The sequence below is a fragment of the Carettochelys insculpta genome, chromosome 19 (genome assembly GCF_033958435.1).
Source record: "Carettochelys insculpta isolate YL-2023 chromosome 19, ASM3395843v1, whole genome shotgun sequence".
Lineage (NCBI taxonomy): Eukaryota > Metazoa > Chordata > Testudines > Carettochelyidae > Carettochelys > Carettochelys insculpta.
The window spans coordinates 199,772-221,296 of record NC_134155.1 but is presented as its reverse complement, the minus strand read 5'-3'; the positions used below and the strand labels follow the sequence as shown (position 1 = coordinate 221,296).

At 49.7% G+C, this 21,525-nt stretch overlaps 1 protein-coding gene across 2 annotated transcripts in view; it reads left to right on the top strand.

Moving 5' to 3' along the window:
• Positions 1-8,699: 8,699 nt before the first annotated feature.
• Positions 8,700-21,525, top strand: part of YWHAE (tyrosine 3-monooxygenase/tryptophan 5-monooxygenase activation protein epsilon) — a 114,747-nt gene continuing 101,921 nt past the window's right edge. For both annotated transcript variants that reach the window (XM_075013324.1, XM_075013325.1), the window contains exon 1: positions 8,700-8,868. In XM_075013324.1, coding sequence (XP_074869425.1) covers positions 8,805-8,868 — 64 coding nt within the window. In that variant the 5' untranslated portion in view covers positions 8,700-8,804. The remainder of the gene's footprint in view (positions 8,869-21,525) is intronic.

Here is a 21,525-nt window from a genome sequence, read left to right as displayed (position 1 = left end):
CATGTTTTTGGTGCCTCCTGACCTGGCTGCATGTGGGGGCAAATAATGTCCCCTCACATCATGGCTGCCTGTTTAGCCCTCCACAACCTTGAGGAGGGAAAGGGGCACGTTTTTTCCTGGTCTGGGGGGTCTGACAATGGACACAGCTACAAACAGCCAGCCTCAACTCCTGTCTGCCAGGCCCATGTGGATGGGGTGCAGATCTGGGAGGTCCTAGAGGAGAGCTTTGCTCCTGGCCCCCAATGGCCCTCCCCAGGGCACCCCCCAGCAGGGGCCTCGGGCTCACAGCCCTACCCCATCCCCACCACAACCTCTCCCTTTACCCACTCACTGCTCCCCAATAATGAGGGACACAGGGTTGGTGGAAAAAATAAAAGCTTTACTATTGAAACATGAAAAACTTGTGCAAAAATATGCTTGATAGTGCTTTTGATTATGCAATGTCCTGCTCCTTGTCCTTGGAGCCCTAAATATTCTCTTTTTACTCTGTTCTTATCAATTTAATGTTTATAAACACGTTCTCTGCCCCAAGACTCTGCTGCTCCCAGTTCATCACATATCACACTCAAGCTACGTCTACACGTGAAGCCTACTTCGAAGTAGCCTATTTCGATGTGGCGACATCAAAATAGGCCATTTTGATGAATAACGTCTACATGTCCTCCACGGCTGGCAACGTCGGTTCAACATCGACGTTGCGCAGCACCACATCGAAATAGGTGCCGCGAGGGAACGTCTACACGCCAAAGTAGCACACATCGAAATAGGGATGCCAGGCACAGCTGCAGACAGGGTCACAGGGCGGACTAGCGCTTCCGGGGCAACAGCTAGCCCCTCCCTTAAAGGGCCCCTCCCAGACACACTGAGCCTGTCCAGCACGTGGTCTGAGGAGCCATAGGCACGCAGACCTCGGGCGACGCAGTCATGGACCCCCAGCAGCAGCAGCAGCAGCAGCAGCAGCCAGAGGTCCACCCAGCCCTCCCTGCAGGAGCAGGGCTCGCCCTGATCGATGCCATGTGGGAGGCAGCTGAGCACCTCCTTGCCACACCGGAGGAGGAGCAGCCTGCAGGGGAGCAGGACTCAACCCCCAACCGTGGAGCACCCCGACCCCACCCCCCCACCTCACACGCCGCCGCCTGTGGAGCTACCCCACCAGCACCGACTGGTGGGAGCGGCTGGTACTTGAGGAGTGGGACGACAACCGCTGGCTCAGGAATTTTAGGATGAGCCGGTAGTCATTTATGGAGCTGTGCCAGTGGCTCACCCCCACACTCAGGCACCAGGACACGGCCATGCGGCGTGCCCTCCAAGTGGAGAAACGGGTCGGCATCGCTGTCTGGAAGCTGGCCACTCCAGAAAGCTACCGATCCGTGGGCCAGCAGTTTGGCGTCGGCAAGGCCACCGTCGGGGCTGTCCTCATGGAGGTAAGAGGACCCACAGGGGGAGGGGGAGGCAGCTCTGGGAGGGCAGGGGAGGGGAGGGGGGGCCCGGGCAGGGCAGGGCAGGGCAGGCCCACGCACACCCTGCTCATCCCTCATTGGTGCTCGCCCATGTGCTTCCCCTGCAGGTCGTGCGCACCATGAACGCCATGCTCCTCCATAGGCTCGTGAGGCTGGGGGACCCAGATGCCACCATCGCGGGCTTTGCCACGCTGGGCTTCCCCAAATGCTTCGGGGCTCTGGATGGGACTCACATCCCCATCCACGCCCCGCAACACAGTGGAGGATGCTACGTAAACCACAAGGGCTACCACTCAGTGGTCCTCCAGGCCTTGGTGGACAGCCGGGGCCGTTTCCAGGACGTTTATGTGGGCTGGCCTGGCAGCACCCACGACGCCCGGGTTTTCTGGAACTCGGGCCTGTGCAGCCAGCTGGAGGCGGGGACCTACATCCCCCAGCGGGAGATCCCTGTGGGGGACACCACCATGCCCCTCTGCGTCATCGCAGATGCGGCATACCCCCTCCAGCCCTGGCTCATGCACCCGTACACGGGCCATCTCTCTGCCAGCCAGGAGTGCTTCAACCAGCGCCTGAACCACGCGCGCCAGGTGGTGGAGCGCTCATTTGGCTGCCTCAAAGGGCGCTGGAGATGTCTCCTGACCCACTTGGATGCGGGCCCCAACAACATCCCCCAGATTGTGGGTGCCTGCTGCACCCTACACAATCTGGTGGAGAACAAGGGGGAGGCCTTTTTTCAGGGCTGGGCTGTGGAGGCCAGCAGGGCCGACGTGCAGCCACCCGCTGCCCCCAGTCGCCAGGTGGACCCCGAAGGGACCCGGGTCCGGGAGGCCCTGCGGGCCCACTTCGATGAGGCCACGGGGTGAACTCTGCCAGGCCCCCCACTGCCCACCCCCCCCCCTTCCTCCACCACACTCCCTGCCCCTACGCCCACACCACGGAGCACCCAACAGCACACCCCCCCCCCACTGTTCCTGGACAAATAAAAACACGCACTTGTTGGTGAAATTAAACTGGTTTTCTTTGAACTGCTTTTTTTAACTAATAACAACAAACTATATACAAGACCTTCTAACTAAACTATTATATAAGTGAATAACAAAAAAGTTTGCAGATATTATATGTACAAAACACAGAAAACCGGGGATTACAAGGAAGGGGAGAACTATGTACAAAGGGGCGGGCAAACGGGGGGCACAAATAAATAAGTCCCAAAACTATATACGGGGGGGGGCCACGTCCCAGGCCCCACACCCCTATAGTCCGGCACTGGGGGTGGGCGGCCGGGAGCCCTGCCTCGGTCGCAGCCCTGTCCGGGGCTGTCTGGGGGCCGGGCGGACCAGAAGATATGTCCGGCGAGTCTCAGCTGGCCCCAGGTGTCCCTTGGCGGTCCGGCCCTCAGTGGCGGGTGGCGGGGCGATGGCGGACGGCACGGCGACGAGCGGAGCAGCAGGTGGTGCGGCGGGTGGAGCACTCAGGGCGGGCGCTGCGGCGGCCGGCGCGGCATGTGGGGGCCAAATAGTCCACCAGGCGGTTGAAAGTGTCCACATAGGCCCCCCATGCCTCTTGGTGCCAGGCCAGCGCCCGCTCCTGGAGGTCAAGACGGCGTTGCTCCACCCGCAGGCGCTGCTCTGTGACCTCCAGCTGCTGACGATGGATGGCCAGCAGCTGGGGGTCCGTCACCGGCGTGTGGTGTTGCGGGGTCTGCCGTCTTGCCCGCCGTGGGGCCAGTCAGTCCTCCGCCAAGGGGCTTGCCTGGAGCGATGGCCCCGGAGGGGTCTCCGGGACCACTGATGCCTCGCCAGCGCTCTCTTCCGGTCCTTCCGATGGTGCAGCTGTGGAACACAGGAGGGGAGGAAGAAGAGTGGAGACAGGCGTTAGTGTGGGCCCCGAGCCGTGGCCCTTGTCCCCCCACCCCTGTGCTGCAGGTTCCCGTTCCCCGTCCCTGGGAGATGCTGCTGTGATGGATGGGGTTCAGGGGTCCCCCTGCACTGCACCCCATCCCCTGGCGGGAGTGACTCTCACTTCACTCAGCAGGGTCTGACAGGAGAGGTTTCTTACGCCACAGATGCCCAGTTTCTCCTAGGAGTGACAGTACAGCTGTCAGAGACAGTCCTTCCAACCTGTCCTGGGGAGAAGACCCCAAGGGGTGCCCCTCTGGGGTGTAGCTTTCCCCCTCCTCAGGCTGGCTGCCTTCCAGCTCTCCCTTCCCCTAGCCTCCACCTGCGGCTCCCCCCCCCATTCAAAGCCAGCTCGGCTCCTCCCTCCTCTTTGTTCAAGGCAGAGGTGTCACCTGCCAGCTGTAGTCCCAGGATCATCCTTTGCCCCTGGGAGCTATTCAGCTTGTTGCTCATATCTAGCCTGAGTCTCGCTTTTGCACTCCCCTCACTCCATCACATGCTGCTGCTGCTGCTGCTGCGGGGTGTCCCACCCCCTCCTCCCGGGGGACCCTCGAGGTTCCGCTCCCCCCTGCCCCGGGGATGGGGCATGGCACTGTCGTGCTGGGGCGGGGGGGGGCAGGGGCTGATGCACTCCTGTGAGGGCCATGGCCCTGCTGTCCTTGGGGCCATGGCCATGTGGGCATGTGGGGGGCCCTGGGCACATATCTATTACCCCCGCCCCTCAACCCCAGGGATGTACACCGGGGGGGGGGTACATACCTGTCGGTCCACTCCCACGATCCGGGGATCCCCGTGGGGCGGACGCCCGGCTGCTGCTCCGGGAGGGCAGGAGGAGGATCTGCAGCCCGGTCTCTACGGAGGAGGAGTCCCCCTCCTCCTCCTCCTGCCGCGATGGCCCGGGGGTGGGCTCCAGGGGGGGCCCCCGGGGTGCGGGGCTTACCTCCTGTCTGGACTCCGGCTGCAGGGCCTGCTGGGGCTCGTCGGCCGATGTATCAAGGGTGCCCGGAGGGGAGGAGGTGTGCCGGGGGCCCAGGATGTCCCTGAGCTCCCTGTAAAAGGGGCAAGCGACAGGGGCGGCCCCAGATCGGCCGGCCGCATCCTGGGCCCGGGCGTAACCCTGCCGCAGCTCCTTCACTTTACTGCGGACATGATCTGGAGTGCGGGCAGGGTGACCCAGGGTGGCCAGGCCCTCAGCCAGCCGAGCGAATGCATCCGCGTTCCACCTCTTGCTCCCCATTACCTGGAGCATCTCCTCCTCGCTCCAGAGCCCCAGCAGGTCCCGCAGCTCGGTCTCCGTCCAGGAGGGGCCCTGCTGCCGCTTCCCAGCCTGGCTGCCTGCTTGGCTGTCCTGGCTGTCCCGGCTCCCCTTGGGGGGGGTCCCCTGGGGGTGCTGGGGGGGGCTGCCGGGCAGCCATCGCAGGTGGGGTGGCTGGTTTGGGTGGCTGAGGGACGTGCAGGCTGGCCGCGTGTCTGGGCTGCCGCCTGCACGTTCCCTCAGCTTCCTGCACAGGAAGGGAGGGGGAGGGGACCTTTAAGGGGCCACTCCACGTGGCCACCATTGAGCTGAGGGGCTGTAGAGAACGTCTCTCAACCCCTCAGCTGATGGCCGCCATGGAGGACCCCCGCAATTTCGACATTGCGGGACGCGCAACGACTACACGGTCCCTACTTCGACGTTGAACATCGAAGTAGGGCGCTATTCCCATCTGCTGATGAGGATAGCGGCTTCGACGTCTCGCCGCCTAACGTCGATGTTAACTTCGAAATAGCGCCCAACACGTGTAGCCGTGACAGGCGCTATTTCAAAGTTAGTGCCGCTACTTTGAAGTAGCGTGCACGTGTAGACACGGCTTCAGTGTTGCATTTAAGAGCTCTGTTGGGGCTAGAGTGAGTAAATCCCTGACCCAAAATTTATGGGGGCAGTGGGGGTGGATGGAGGCAGTGGGGGTGGATAGGGGCTACAGCCACCCAAAGGGCACCTGAGTCTGTGAGGCTGTGGTGCCCAGGCACCAGGAATATTCGTGGCCCATGTCCCAGCGCCACCAAAATTTTGGGTCATTTCTTTTCCCCGCCCTACCTGCTGCCTCAGTGCATTCCCCAGATCACCTGCCACCCGCAAGTGATTTAAAATGGCTTAAGGGCTCTGCTGCCACCACCACCAGCAGTAGAGATAGAGCAGCTTCCAGCCACTTGCCTAGGAGGTGTGTATCTTTGCTCACTGACCCCGCCCCAAATTCCCCAGTGTGAAGCTGCAGGAGTGGTGATGGTTGGCAGCAGTACATGGAGATTCTCCCCATGACTCAAGCGCCACTGACAGAGGGGGAAAATGTCCCAGGTAAGTGCCATACCTCTTTTCCCACTTGTACCTCCTTCTGGACCCCATCCACTCCCAGGGTCTGCACCACCTCTTGATCCCATCTCCCTCTTACACCCCCTCTAGCTCCAAAACTCTCTTCCAGAGCCTGTACTCCTCATGCCCTCCTCTGCCCCATTCCCCTCTGTGTGGGCAGTCAGACTAGATGACAGTGATCTCTTTTTGCCTTATCTATTAATTAAACAAAAACAAACTATAAATACCTTAGTCCATCCCATGCTTTTCAGTACACTGGGCTACCCATATGCTGTAAATACTTCCTTAATATTTTAAAATGTAATCTATTGCTGTAGTGCACACAGGAATATTAACTACAAATTAGAAGGTAGATGTCCATGAAATAGTCTTATGATATGGCCCATGCTTTCACAATGTAATGACTACTTGTGGTTTTGCTTGAAATTGCTCTTTCCTATTAGTTTAAGTCTCAAAACCTCAGCATTAAAATATCATGACTCAGACCGTTCGAAATCATGATATTTAAAACATAATAAAGTTGGAGTTTATTTGCATTCTGTGATTGAAACCTTTATGTGACCTTTAGGTCACATTTTCAAGTTTTTCTTCACGACCATTACAGCAGTCACATGAGTCATCATCCTCAAAGAACTTTGAACAATACTTTAAAAAAAATGAGCTTCAGGAGTCAAAAGAATCTGGATTACTTTATAACAATTTGTAACTAACTAATCCCTTTTTCTGTCCTGTGACTTAAAAGGTATTAACAGGCTCCTCTGCCTTCCTTGAATGGTCTCTTTTACACTATATGTTAACTACTTATGCAAAACAATCTGTTTAATCTTACATTTAGATATTATTGGAGGCTGTAATTACATACACATGTACACATACAAGATCTCTTTTTGTAAATTTCAGATCCATAACCGGTGTGGGGGCAAGAAGGGACAGTGTATATGGCACAGTCATGGGAACAGAAAAATTATGAAATTCCCCTCCCCAAAAACCTGGAAAGGGGCACAAATATGCTTGTTTACCCCAGGTGCTAAAATGCCTAGTTATGCCTCTGGTAAGCTTAAAAACTCATCTTTTTCAGTGGTGGCCAGGCCTACATTACAGGATTACTACGTTGTTTAGGATTCCCCAGATCAGAAGCGGGTCTGTCCCACCTAATAAATATTGCTAGTTTGTGAAGTGCTACCGGTCTGCTTTTTTGGTTTTGCGTAGATACAGACTAACACAGCTACCTCTCTGAGGTCTACGTTAGTGACCTTATAGCCATGGTACAGTACCAGTATAGAGAGCTCTCCCATGGACGAGCTACCTCTTTCATCAGTGATTTGCAACCCATCCTGAACAATGATCCTTCACTCTCACAGACCTTGGGAGGCAGGCCTGTCCTCACCTACAGACAGCCTGCCAACCTTAAACAAATCCTCACCAGCCACTACAAATCACAAACCAGTGACTCTAGACCTGGAACCAGCCCCTGTAACAGTCCTCGCTGCCACCTCTGCTCACATATCTACACCAGTGACATCATCACAGGACCTAACATCAACTATACCATCAGGGGCTCCTTTACCTGCACATCTACTAATATAACATAAGCCATCATGTGCCAGCAATGCCCCACTGCAACTTACATTGGCCAAACTGGACAGTCTCTCTGTAAAAGAATAAATGGACGTAAATCAGACATCAGGAACACCAACGTACAGAAGCCTGTGGGAGAACATTTTAATCTCCCTGGACACTCAATGGCAGATTTAAGGATGACAGTTCTGAAACAAAAAAATTTCAGAAATCAAATGGAGAGAGAAGTCTGCAATTTATTTGCAAATTTGACTCCATTAACCATGGATTGAAGAGAGACCGGGGGTGGCTCTTATCAGACAAATATCAGACAGTTTCTCTGCTCTGGGTGTTGATCGCTCCCCATTAGACGCTGACAAGGGTTCACGTCCCCCTATCTGATCTGACTTATTTTTTCCTCTTTTGATAAGTACTGTTGATACTGGGCCATTTCCACCTTGCTGAATAGACCTTGTCAGCTCTGGTCCTCCCCCTTTACTGGGACCCCACTCTTTAAATACCCCTCTGAAACCACACCCCCCTCACTCATGCATCTGATGAAGGGGGTTTTTGCCCACGAAAGCTTATGCTCCAAAATATCTGTTAGTCTATAAGGTGCCACAAGACTTTTTGTTGTTCTCTACTTCTTTCAGTGAGCCTTAGGAGCTGTATCTGAAAGAGAGCACCTCTGAATGACACAGCAGTGTACCTTTCCGTAGTGCTGTCAGCGTGTCTTATGTCATTCTGACAAAGAAGATATAGCCCTCAGTGCATGTTGATCTTATAAAGAGATTCTTTCCCACCTTGTCTTGCTAATTAGTAACACAGACATTCCTCACCCTACTGAGCTCTCAGAGGCTACACCAAAATGCAACAGGGGAATAAACACACAGTGGAGAAAAGGGAATTCAACATGGATGTTTGTGTAAATCAGTATTGGCAGTAGTCCCTATAGTTACAGGTATCAAATAAAATGCACTGCCAAAGAACCCTACCATCCCTTAATATTTCCATGTCAGGGACCCCTGTGTCCCTGCCTATCTAGGTGCTGCAGGTTCCTTTCCCTCCCATTCCCCTTGAGTGTTAGAGGCTCCTCTCTGCCCGTTGCCCAAGACAAGGACCCTTCCCCAGATCTATTGTACTAGGGGCCCATAAATGCCGATGTAAGGCCTCAGGAGCCCTCTGCCCCTTATTTCCCAGCAGTGGTATAGGCTGCTAGTCACTCCTCCCCCGTGCACCAGCCCCAAGCACCCTCAGCGAGCTAGCGCCACACGTTCCCGAGTCTGGGCAGCAGGAGACAGCCCATAGGACTCCGCCCCGGAGTCTTGCCTCCCGCCGGTTGCTAAGCATCCGTTGTTGCCATGGCGGGGCACTGGATGCGCATGCGTGCACTGGCGGAAGTGCCCGGATATAGCAGGAGGAGGTGCTCCTGCCGCCATCTTTGCCCGGAGAGCAGTGAGCTGGTTGCGGCTGAGCACCCCGGATTCATCAGCCTCCATCTAGCTCGTGCAGTCCCTGCTGCCGCCCCGTCTCTCGGACATGGACGATCGGGAGGACCTTGTGTACCAGGCCAAGCTAGCTGAGCAGGCTGAGCGTTATGATGGTGAGAGCCGGGAGGGCCGGTGAGCCGGGGAGGGCCAGCGGAGAAGGGAGGGAGCGGCCACAAAATGGCGGCGGTTGGGCAGGGGGGTAGAGGCGGCGAAGGGGGTTAGGAACAAAATGGCGACTGTGATTGCCCCGCGGGGGCGTAGGAACCGTGAATAGGGGACCAGGGTGGATGGGTGGTTTAGGCCTGGTGGGGTGTGTTTATCGGCTTGGTTGTGGTGGGGTCGGCAGTGGTGAAAACTAGGAAAAAATGGTGTCTGGGAAGGGCGAGCCCCGGGGGAGGGGGCAGGTGAATTGCCTCTCCCCACCCCGGCTCGAGAAAGCCCGATAAAGGTACCTGTGTTCGCACTCGTGCCAGTTAGCGCGGATTGGCTGCTCCCTCTCCGTTCTAGGCTTGCCTGGGAGCGGGCCGCAGGAGGCTGGTTCAGACGGTTTGAGCCTTGTGGGGGCCGGGACACTGCGCCGCAGTCAACGTCCAGTGCTCGGGGTGCGCCTAACCCTAGTGGGGGAGGGGTGTCCCTTTGCCCGGGACGGCTCTCCCGGGGGTCCTCCTTCTTAGGCTTGGCCCTCGAACACGTCTTTCCCTTTTTCTGCCTTGTGTAGTTTGACATTGTGTCTTTATAGGTTATCGACATCCCTTTTTTAAATAGTAACAAAGAGGAAGCCGTGGTAGTCTATACACTATCAAAACAAAAAGCAGTCAGGTAGTACTTTAAAGACTAGCAAAATGGTTTATTAGGTGAGCTTTCGTGGGACAGACCCACTTCTTTGGTCTGAAAAAGTGGGTCTGTCCCATGAAAGCTCACCTAATAAACCATTTTGCTAGTCTTTAAAGTGCTACTTGACTGCTTTTCCCTTTTTTAAAGATATCTCTGCTCTCCCAGGATAGGCCAGAGAGTCTCAAGTGAATACAAAGTTATTAGTCTTTCACTTTCTAGTTCAAATTATTGTAATTTAGTTTATTTATTCTGAAAAGTTGTGTTTTTGTTTCTCTTTTTAATTTCCTGGGCTGCGCTGATTTAAATATTTCTAAGGTGTTAAATATCTCTGAGCACCAATGCTATTTTTTCTGAACGAACACTTGGGTAATATATGCTTGTTTCACACTCTTACCTCTAATTTAATTTTAAATTAGAGGTATGTAAATATGGTGCTTGTGAATAAAAATAAACTGAATGTAAATGTAGTGTAAACCTATGGAACACTGGCTTCTTGGCTTGTAATCAGTCCACTTTGGTGCCTTAGTTGTTGTTTGTGTCTTTTGAGACAAAAAATTATCCGATCGTTCCTGCTAGTACTGTTCAGAACACCCCTGGAGATAGTAAAACTGACAAGAACTAGGTCAGGCTCTTCGTGGAACTGCTACTGTTAGTAGTATGTGCAAGCAAGTCAGGAATATATTTGGGTAGGGACACAAAATGGAGCTCTTAAGAGAAGTAGAAGAAATACTATTCTTTAGAATAGCCATGAGACTGGGGAAGTACTAGAGCAGTGGTTCTAAACTAGGGGTCCTGTACCCCTGGGGGGGTATGTATTCTGCAGGGCACATTGACTGGTCAAGATATTTGCCTAGTTTTACAACAGTCTCTGGAGAAAGCACTAGCAAGGTAAATACAATCTAAAATTCATCCAGTGACTAGCTTATGCAGTGTTATATGCTGAAAGGTAAGTGCAGTGCTTCTATTCCAGTTGCCTTATTTTATAATATGCTTAAAAAAATTTTTTTTTTTCAGTAAAGGCGTGCTGTGATACTTTTGTGTTTTGATGTCTCTCTTTGTAAAGGAAGTTGTTTTTAAGTGAGGTGTGAACCTGGGGGATATGCATAACAAATTAGAGCCCAAAGGGGGTACAGTAGACTGGAAAAGTTGAAAGCCTCTGTGCAATAATTCAGAACTTAAATATTTCTTTCTAGTATCTGTAGAGGGGTTTCAGGAATTTGCTGTCTGATAGACAGTGGCTGACCTGTAAGACTTTCTTGACAATGCTAGGTTTCCTGGCACATTGGTAAATTGTAGTTTAGATGCAGTATATATTGACATGCACTTTTTGCTGATATTACTACATTAGTATTAGAGTTTATGCTGGCAAAGCTTTGACTGGGTTTAGCTATGTTGGGAAAATTTCCATGTAGACAAAGCCCAATTTGAAGCCCAGGAAGGGTTTGAACACCACTCTAGCATTCTTCCTCCCTTTTTTTTTTTTTTTATTTTAAGAAGAGGTGTGCATCTCTTCATAGCATACCTGGGAGCAGTGCCTCTCAGTGTTTGGTAATTTTTCAAATTCTGCTGTATGAATTTTCTATGCAAATAAATAAATTATTGAATATTAATTTATAGGATTTGCTTTCTGGTGAGAAGATTACCATTCTGCTTCGTGTCTTTATGAATGTTCAAGAAAAAGGAAGCAGAAGCTTTATAGTTAATAGGTTAATTGGATTTTGGAGAATCCAAAGCAGTTTGTTGGAATGATTCTGTAAAATATGGGCAGGGATGGTTAAAAATCATTATTAAAAAACATTTTTGTTTCTGTACTTACCTTTAGCTATTCTTTGGATATGTAGGTGTAACAGGTTTCTGCTCATTGCCTCAGCACCCCCTGCTGGTTTTGTGGGAATTATCTTTCTAGCACTGGAGCACCCTCCTCCATGGTGCTTTGTCTGCCATTACTGCTCTGTCTCCACCACATCAGGACCCATATTCCTCAGACTGCGGTGCCCTAGTGTCTGGTGGGTTTCTGCTTGCTTCAGTGACACTCTTTTCCTTTGTTTAGCTCAGGGCAGAGGAATCCTTTTTTTTTTTTTTTTTGTATCAGAGGCCACTGACCTACAGAAAAATCGGTCGAGGGCCACACACAAATGCTGAGAGGAAGTGTGTGGGAAGAGTTACTATGAGGAAGAACAACCCTCTCAGATATGGCCCCACCCAACCGAGATGCAAGGGAGGGGAAAAGATACATCTTACTCCCCTCCACATCCATTGAAGGGGTGGGGGAAGGAGAGGTGCCAGATGGGATTAATTTTAACTCTCATGGGGGACTAGGGCTGGTAGATTTTGTGGGGCCCCCTAGGCACTGTTGTGGGTCCAAAAATTAGGGGCCTGATGTGTAGGAGAAGGCTGCCAGGAAGCGGGCTGGGGTGGGAGTGTAGGGCCTGAGTGGGAAGCTAGGGTTCATAGTGACCTGGAGGTGACAGTACCATGTCTGAGTGCAAGGGAGGTAGATGAGTATGTAGGGTCTGGATAGGAGAGAGATTTGGAAGTGTGTGAATGGGCTCTGGGCAGGAGGTAGTATGTGGGAATGGGCTGGGGTTGGCAGTGTGAGGGTGGGTGTGGGAGCAAGTTGTGGAGTACAGGGTCTGGGTGCAGGGGATTGGGTTGTCTACCTGGTTCAGCTCCTGGGGTGGGGGGTGGGGGGCATTCAGGTGTCTTGGCATGGCCCTGCATGCTGAAGGGAAGTGCTCCCTGCAGGCATTGCCCTGCCTCCCCCAATTCCTACTATCTGGGATTCCCAGACAGTGAGACTGAACAGAGGGCTCTGCCTGCTGGGAGTGCTTCCTTGCTGCATGCAGTGTCTCCCTCTCCACCCCTTCTCTCTTCAGGGCAAATTGCAGTGTGATTTGGCCACTCTCATCCTTGGTAAGGGGGACAGACCTGCAGCCTGTTTTTCCTAGCCGATCTCTCCTGTAGCCCTAGAACTAGGGACTCAGCAGGGAAATGGCTCTGCCAGAAGTCCTTTGCCCTCCTCAGCACTGCTCTGTCCTTGGTACCTCTCTAGATATAGGCAGTGAGTTGAATCCTTCCAGAGCTGGAGGGATACTGAGCTCCCTTTTTCTTGAATCCCATTTAAACCCGCTTTCCAGTGTGGACTGCCCCATCACAGAGGGGAACACGTGAATCTGCATTGCAGTTTCAAGTATTACAGTGTCCCCTTTCTTGAATTTATCAGGCAAAGGTACAATAAGATTAGGAAGCTGGAAATGGAAACTAGACCAAGTCAGGTTAGAAATTTGTTCTAAAACAGTTAGGGAGCAGTTAACCAAAAGAACAATGTATGGAGGGTGAATTTGCTGTCACTTCATGTCTTTAGAAAGACATTTTGATTTAAATGAGTGGTAGGCAACCTGCAGCCTATTGGGGTTCTGTGTGTGCCCTGCTAGCTGTTTTGTTTGCTGTTGCCTATGCTCATGGTAGCTAAATTCTGCTTGTTTCCGTTCACACAGTTTTTTCCTACTGATACTGCTAAGGTGACACGTGTGAAGCAAGGACACTTGAAGTGAGGTGCCTGCTTATTTTATACAATATTGGATGTAGGAGCACCTGACTTTCTCAGTCAATTAAAGCACTTCTTGGGTTCAGTTGGCACATGCAACCAATTCTAGGTATACAAGTATAGTTAGCAAAACTACTTTATCTCAGGAGGCCATCTTGGTTATGACAATCTTTCAGCTCACTGAGATGAAGGAACGTCACTCATGCGGGCCATTTACTAGCCTAGGTTGCCTGTTGCTGCTCTAAACACCATGCTCTGTTACCAGAAGTTATGGAGATGATGCAGGCCTTTGTTAGGTTAGGTGAAAATGATGGTCCGAGATGGCCTTGAAGTCTGTTTACATGTAAACTTGGAATCTACTCTAGAAGCATGGTTAATTTGCATAGTTAAGTACGCCAAATTGTAGGAAATGCCAGCCATAAACTGGCTTGTGGAATCTTAGTCTGCCCCCACTTCTATATATTTATTATGATAAAATTGGCTAATTACATAATCACTGTTCTTTGCCACAGGCTCTTGTCTCCACCTGAACAAGATGGATGGTGATTAGGGAATGGGGGAAGCTCTTCTGTATTTCCTTTAATCCTTGTTCAGTGGTTAGCCTCCTACCTTGTTCACTGAACAGCATCCAAATGGCACAGTGAAAATAGGATTGTTTATTTACTCATGGGCTAATTTGTGGTCCGCCCCATTCTGAGCCTCACTAACATTAATGAATATTTGTTCTTAGCTCCCTGGGGAGATATCAGAGGAAATAACAAATTGTAGTGTGAGATGCAGGGAGACTTATGGCTGTAAATTGAAGTGCCCGTTAATTTAGAGTGCTTTGCTGATTACTTCCCAATTTGAGATGTCTAGGATGTTATTTTTCTGAATATTTAGCATCTTAGGTCTTCATACATGCAAATCACCATACAGATATTAACTGATCATCACAAAACCTTTGAAATATAGTAACAGAGAGGAAGCCGTGCTAGTCTATACACTATCAAAACAAAAAGCAGTCAAGTAGCACTTCAAAGACTAGCAAAATAGTTTATTAGGTGAGCTTTCGCGGGACAGACCCAGTTCTTTGGACCATAGCTGTGGTCTGAAGAAGTGGGTCTGTCCCACGAAAGCTCACCTAATAAACTATTTTGCTAGTCTTTAAAGTGCTACTTGACTGCTTTTTGTTTTGAAATATGTATGTAAATACTGTTTATGTTATGGATTGGGAAACAACAGAAAGGCAGAGTAACTTGTCTAGGACCATATAGTAAATAAAGAGAGGCAAGGCCAGGAGGCAAGGCCATCACCTGCTTGAGAAGGCTGAACTTTTCTTAATCCTACTGCCAGAGCTGAGCATATTAAGCTTTCATTGTTTTCATCCTCAGTAGTGAATATGCCAGTTTTCTGAAAAAACAGTCCCACTTGTAAGTATCTAAAGTCTCAGAAAATGAGGCACATACAGTTACTGACCAACAGCGCAAAAAAAAGATGGTTTATCTTGGTGATTCAGGAAGCATGGCAGGAGTAGAAAGAATAATAAATTCATCAAGTTTTTAACTTTGTTCTTCCTGCTGTTCCCCTGTGTTCAGAACAAGTGAATCTAGATCTTACAGGCAATAGCTTCAGTTGCTATATGGCACTGATTAATTCTGTGAGTAGTGTTGATTCAGGTCCCTGAATGAAAAAGGTTTCCTGTGGAAACGATAGGTGATCATCTCATTAAAAGAATGCCAGATGAGAGAATAGCCAGAAGGTGCGGGAGCCCCAGCCTTGTGGCAGCATGGAGCCAAGATCCTGAGCCCCACCTGCCTCACAGCAACAGGTGCTGGAAGGCTGCTGTGGGGCCAGGAGTTGGAGCCCTTGCCTCCCCCGTGGCAGTGGGGACTGAGAGGCTGCTGCAGGCCAGAGCTGGAGTGCCTGCTTGTCCTGTAGCAGCTGGGGCTGGATGCTGCCACAGAGCTGGGAACTGGAGCCTTCTGGCAGTGCGGGTCCAGGAGCTGGAGCTGCTGAGGGCAAGTGTTGGAACCCCCAGCTGTCTTGGGACGGGGGCAGGGTGGTGACAGCGGCTGGTTGGAGAGCTGTGGGAGCCCATGGGAATCTGGGTTGGGGATCTAAAACAAGGTGGATCCAGACTGTTGGCATTAAACATTAAAAAGGTCGTAGAGCAGTTTTTAAACTAAGAGGGGGGGAAAGCTGATTGGTGCAGGGGAGCACGTGGATGGGACGGAGACTTCTCTTAGATGAGACTCCATTGACAGAGATTCCCTAGAACTCCATCAGAAAGAGAAGATGGGAGATGGTAAAGTACGGGCCAGATCAAATGAGAAACAGTCACATATAAAAAAAAAAAAAAATCCAACGCATCAGTCAAGGGCAGACATATAGATAGTGGTAGTTTTTTAAAGTGCTTTTACACAAATGCTAGAAGTCTGTCTAATAAGATGGGTGAACTAGAGTACCTCATATCAAAGGAGGAGACTGACATAATAGACATCACAGAAACCTGGTGGAATGAGGACAATCAGTGGGACACAGTCATACTGGGATATAAAATATATCGGAAAGACAGAACGGGTCGTGCAGGTGGTAGAGTGGTGCTATATGTAAAAGGTAATATAGACTCAAATTAAGTAAAAATCCTAAATGAATCACATTGTTCCATAGAATCATTATGGATAGCAATTCCTTCCTGTAATAGGATTATGGCACTAGGCATATACTATCGACCACCTAACCAGGACAGTGATAGTGATGCTGAGATGTTAAGGGAGATTAGAGAGGCTATCAAAATAAAAAAATCAGTAATAATAGGGGATTTCAGTTATCCCCATATTGACTGGGTACGTGTCACCTCAGGACGGGATTCAGAGATAAAATTTCTCGATGCCTTCAATGACTGCTTCTTGGAGCAGCTGGTACAGGAACCCACAAGGGGAGAGTCAATTCTTGATCTAGTACTGACTGGAGCGCAGGATCTGGTCCAAGAGGTAGCTATTACAGGACTGCTTGGAAATAGTGACTATAATATAATAACGTTTAATATTCTTGTGTTGGGAAGAACACCGCAGCAGTCCAACACTCTGGCATTTAATTTCAGATCAGGAAAGGGATCTTGGAATTATAGTGGATAGTTCTCTGACAACATCCATGCAGTGTGCAGCGGCAGTCAGTAAAGCAAATAGGATGTTAGGAATTATTAAAAAAGGGATAGAAAATAAGATGAAGAATATCATACTTCCCCTATATAAAACTATGGTACGCCCATATCTTGAGTACTGCGTGTGTGCAGATGTGGTCTCCTCACCTCAGAAAAGATATACTGGCATTAGCAAAAGTTCAGAAAAGGGCAACTAAAATGATCAAGGGTTTGGAGAGGGTCCCATATGAGGAGATGCTAGAGAGACTGGGACTTTTCAGTCTAGAAAAGAGGAAATTGAGGGGCGATATGATAGAGGTATATAATTATAATCATGAATGGTGTGGAGAAAGTGAATATTGAAAAGTTGTTTACTTGTTCCGATAATATAAGAACTAGAGGACACCAAATGAAATTAATGGGTCGTAGGTTCAAAGCTAATAAAAAGAAAATTTTTCTTCACACAGCGCACAGTCAACCTGTGGAACTCCTTGCCGGAGGAGGCTGTGAAGGCCAGCACTGTAACAGAGTTTAAAATAGAGCTTGATAAATTTTTGGAGGTTAGGTCCATAAATGGCTATTAGCCAAGGGTAAGGTATGGTGCCCCTAGCCTTTAGTCAAAGGCTGGAGACAGATGGCAGGAGACAAATCGCTTGATCATTGTCTTGGGTTCACCTCCTCTGGGGCACCTGGCAGTGGCCCCTGTCGGCAGACAGGATACTTTGCTGGATGGACCTTTTGGTCTGACTCAGTATGGCCGTTCTTATGGTGCCTAAGCACAGCCCTGCACTTTGGCTTATCTGGCAAATTTTCTTGTCGGGACCTGTCAGGTCCCAGGCATGCTGGATAAGGGAGGTACCAACTTGTATATAGATAAATTTAAACTAAATTTTAAGTCTTCGTGTGATTTTTTTGTGTGTGCGTGTGCGTGTGCGTGCGCGTGCGCGCATGTGCAATCACCCTATAACTAAAAAAAGAAAAACTGGCATATAACAGAACTTGTTTTTTTAACAGCTCCAAATCCTATCATACACCATCAACAGAGTCTTTTGAGCTGTGAATATTCAGCACTACAGGACAGAACGAGGCCACAGCAAATGGACTAAATAAATTAGATAGAAGAGAAAATGCATGTTGTAGTCATTGGAGAAGGAGACAATACACTGAAACAGCAAACTGAGTGATTGGGCAGCAAAATGGCAAATGAAGTTTAATGTGGGTAAGTGTAAGGTAATGCACATTGGGAAAAATAACCCCAGTTATACATACAGTGTGGTGGGGGCAAATTTAGCTACAACAGATAAGGAAAGGGATCTTGGAATTATAGTGGATAGTTCTCTGAAAACATCCACGCAGTGTGCAGCGGCAGTCAGTAAAGCAAATAGGATGTTAGGAATAATTAAAAAAGGGATAGAAAATAAGACGAAGAATATCTTACTTCCCCTATATAAAACTATGGTACGCCCACATCTTGAGTACTGCGTGCGTGCGGATGTGGTTTCCTCACCTCAGAAAAGATATATTGGCATTAGAAGAAGTTCAGAAAAGGGCAACTAAAATGATTAACGATGAACGAGTCCCATATAAAGAGACGCTAGAGAGACTGGGACTTTTCAGTCTAGAAAAGAGGAATGATATGGGCCGATATGATAGAGGTATATAATTATAATCATGAATGGTGTGGAGAAAGTGAATACAGAAAAGTTATTTACTTGTTTCCATAATATAAGAACTAGAGGACACCAGATGAAATTAATGGGTAGCAGGTTCAAAACTAGTAAAAGAGTTTTTCTTCACACAGTGCACAGTCAACCTGTGGAACTCCTTACCAGAGGACGCTGTGAAGGCCAGGACTCTAACAGTTTAAAAAAGAGCTCAATAAATATTTGGAAGTTAGGTCCATAGATCCCTATTAGCAAGGGGTAAGGTATCGTGACTAGCTTTTTGTTGAAGGCGGGAGATGGATGGCAGGAGACAAATTGCTTGATCCTTGTCTTCGGTTCACCTCTAGGGCACCTGGCATTGGCTACTGTCGGCAGACAGGATACTGGGCTAGATGGACCTTTGGTCTGACCCAGTATGGCCGTTCTTATGTTCTTATAGATTACATGTACAGGTTTATAGCCTCATTTTGCAAACAGAACTGCCATAAATACTCCGAATGAGGGAATTTGCTGGACTGGGGAGGATTCCTGCTTCTGGTCCCTCACACCGCTGCCTCTTCCTGCTACTGGCTGTGCTTCCACAACACCTGACCCCCCCAGCCCCTCAGCCTGGCTGGGCTGACAGCTCCAGCTTCATTGCTGCCAACCCTGGCTAGGCTGCTGCTCTGGACCCTGCAGATGCTACCCCAGCCCCAGGACTCTCTGGTCCTGAAACATTAATGGTCTAGGCAGATGTGTGTCCCAGTTGTGGGAGGTGCAACTTGTATATAATTAGCAAATTGACCTGGCCTCACTTTGGTGTTAAGTGAAGTAAGTTTTTTTTTCTTGTTTGGAAAATAAAAGGAAAATGTATGTGGTTTATGGAAATTATTGCATGTTTGGAAAATGAAGGGAAAAAAGTTTGTATTAATAAAAGCCTGAGTGATTAAAAGATTACATAGAGTTTGTTGGAAGACAACAAATGAAGTCTTTCTGTGTTTTGCTAGAATAAGTAGTGGGGATAGGCAAGTGTGGGAAGGCTGATGGTAGGGGTGAGTAGCGAAGAAGTGAGTGCAGGTGGCTGGGAGAGCTGGGAGTTTGAAGGTAGGGGTGGTGGGTGCTGTAGTGAGGGCACGAACTGGAGGGTGAGGGTTTGTTGTGTGGTGAGGCTGAAGACGGGGGTTTGGCGGTGAGGGGCTCTGGACAGTGCAGGGTGCTGAAGTGAGAGCAGGATGGTGGAGAATTGGAGCACAGCATTTGGTGTGAGTGAGGGCTGTCTGGGTTGGGAATGGTATAGATACCACAGCAGGGTTTTGGTGTGAGGGGTGGCTTAGGGCAGGTATGGAGTATGGTAGAATGAAGACAGAGATGGAGGGGTTTTTTGAGCAGGAGGGGTTAGAAGCAGTGACGGGGTGGGTTGTGGCCAGAGGGGTGGGGATGGAGAAGTGCAGGGGATGGGAGGGTGGTGTGGCTTAGTGGAAAGGATGAGGTTGGTGTGGTGAGGGCAGGGGATTCTGTGTGTGAGAGAGAGGGTCAGGCAGGAAAGGGGGGGTTGTAGTTGTGGGGGTTCAGGGAAGGCGCTGGAAGGTGGTAGTGAGGTCAGCAGGTGTGGGGGTGAGGGCAGAGGGTTCAGTGAGGCACTGTGGAGTCCGCAGGGAGTTGGGGGTCACAGAGCAGGGGGCTTATGGGGGGACACTGGCTGAGTGGGGGTGACCTGGCCTGGGGCCAGGCCTGGGGCAGTGGCAGTTTTCCAGGCCCCAGAATGAGCTTGGGGGCCATGGCAGGGATTTGTGGGCACAGCATCTCAGGGAGTAAAGTGTTGGGGGGTGGGGAGGGAAGGGAGGCAGCAGGACTTCCCCTGGGTGGCATTGTGGCCGAGAATTGAAGTGTTGGGTTGAGGTAGAGGGGCACTTTTTCCTCACCTGGGTAGAAAGTCCTGTCACCCAGTGGCCACTGTTTTCCTGCTGTGACTGCACCCCGATCACTGTCCCCAGTGGTATGAAGTAGATTGTCCCTCCTGTCTGTGCTGCTCTCTTTCCATGTTCTGGGAAATCTGGGATTTCAGGCACTCCCGACTTTCTAGGCACAACCAATCACTGACCTCGGTTTAAGTTAGGGTAAGGGAAGGTGAATATCAAATTTTGTTGCCATTGGTCTTCTGGTTAAAGAGAAGCTCTTGAACAAAAGTAACAGTGATAGACACTCTAAAATGGACAGTATGCGTATGACACTGAGATTTGGATCTGAGCTCCATTCTGTCTGTGGAGTCTGTTAAGGCCGTGCTCTACAGGAAGTCCCCAATTTACGAAGAGATTGGGTTCTAAAAGTTCGTTTGTAACTTGGAACACATTTTCCCATAGAAGCAATGTTATAAATGGTGGTTAAATTCCCAGGCTAGCCCACAAAAGCGTATTTATTCCATAGTCCGTCACCTACAGCCCCCGGCTAAAACCTCTCCAATGCATCATTAGTGATCTACAACCTATCCTGGAACAATGACCCTCACTGTCACAGACTTTGGGAGGCAGGCCAGTTCTTGCATACAGACAACCTGCCAACCTAAGGCAAACTCTCACCAGCAACTCTACACCACACCATAATTACTCTAACTTTAGAACGACAAACCTTGGTGCTTACTTTAGCCACATATCTACACCAGCAACATTATCACAGGACCCAGCCACATTGCCACACCATCAGGGGTTCATTCATTTGGACATCTGCTAATGTAATGTATGCCATCATGTGCCAACAATGCCCTCTTGCCATATACATTGGCCAAACTGGACAGTTTCTACTAAAAGAAGAAATGCACACAAATCAGATATCAGGAATGGTAGCGTACAAAAACCTGCAGGAGAGCAAGTTAATCTCTCTGGACACTCAGTAGCAGAGTTAAAAGTAACCATCCTGTAACAAAAAGTCAAAAACAGACTTCAGAGAGAAAGTGCAGCGCTACAATTCACTTGCAAATTTGACACCATCAGTTTAGGATTCAACGACTGGGAGGCTGGCCAGCTATAAAAGCAGTTTCTCCTCTCTGCTTGTTCACACCTCCACATCAGTTGCTGGAAGGGGGCCACATCATCGTGGACTGAATTGGCCTCATTAACTTTTCATGTGCTTGTATAATATACCTGCCTCTGGAATTTCCACTCCATGCATCTGGCCAAGTTAGTCTTTGCCCCTGAAAGCTTATACTCTGATAGATCTGTAAGGTGCCATAGGACTTCTCATTGTTTTATCCCATAATGTAGCTGACATACTGTATATTCCCAAAGGAGAAAATAAATACTTTTGCAATATTAGTAATTAAAACAAATTTGAAGTAAAATTAAATGAGTAAGCAATAGTTATTTTATTTAACCCTTGAATGCATGTGCTTGAGGAAAGGCAGGTTTAATTAGAGCAGGATGAGGAGATGGGTAGAGATTCTGAAGGGGATGTCTGGGCATCCCCATCCCCTCCCTTCTTCCTCCTGCTCTGCACTGGCTCCTAAAGCTAGATCCACCCCTTTGCTGCCCAATCCTGTGGCGATCCCTTCAGGGCTTTGTGCCAGTTCTGGCAGCTACATCCCCAGGCTCCTCTCTGCCTGTGGGATCGGTGCCCAGTTGCTGCTCAC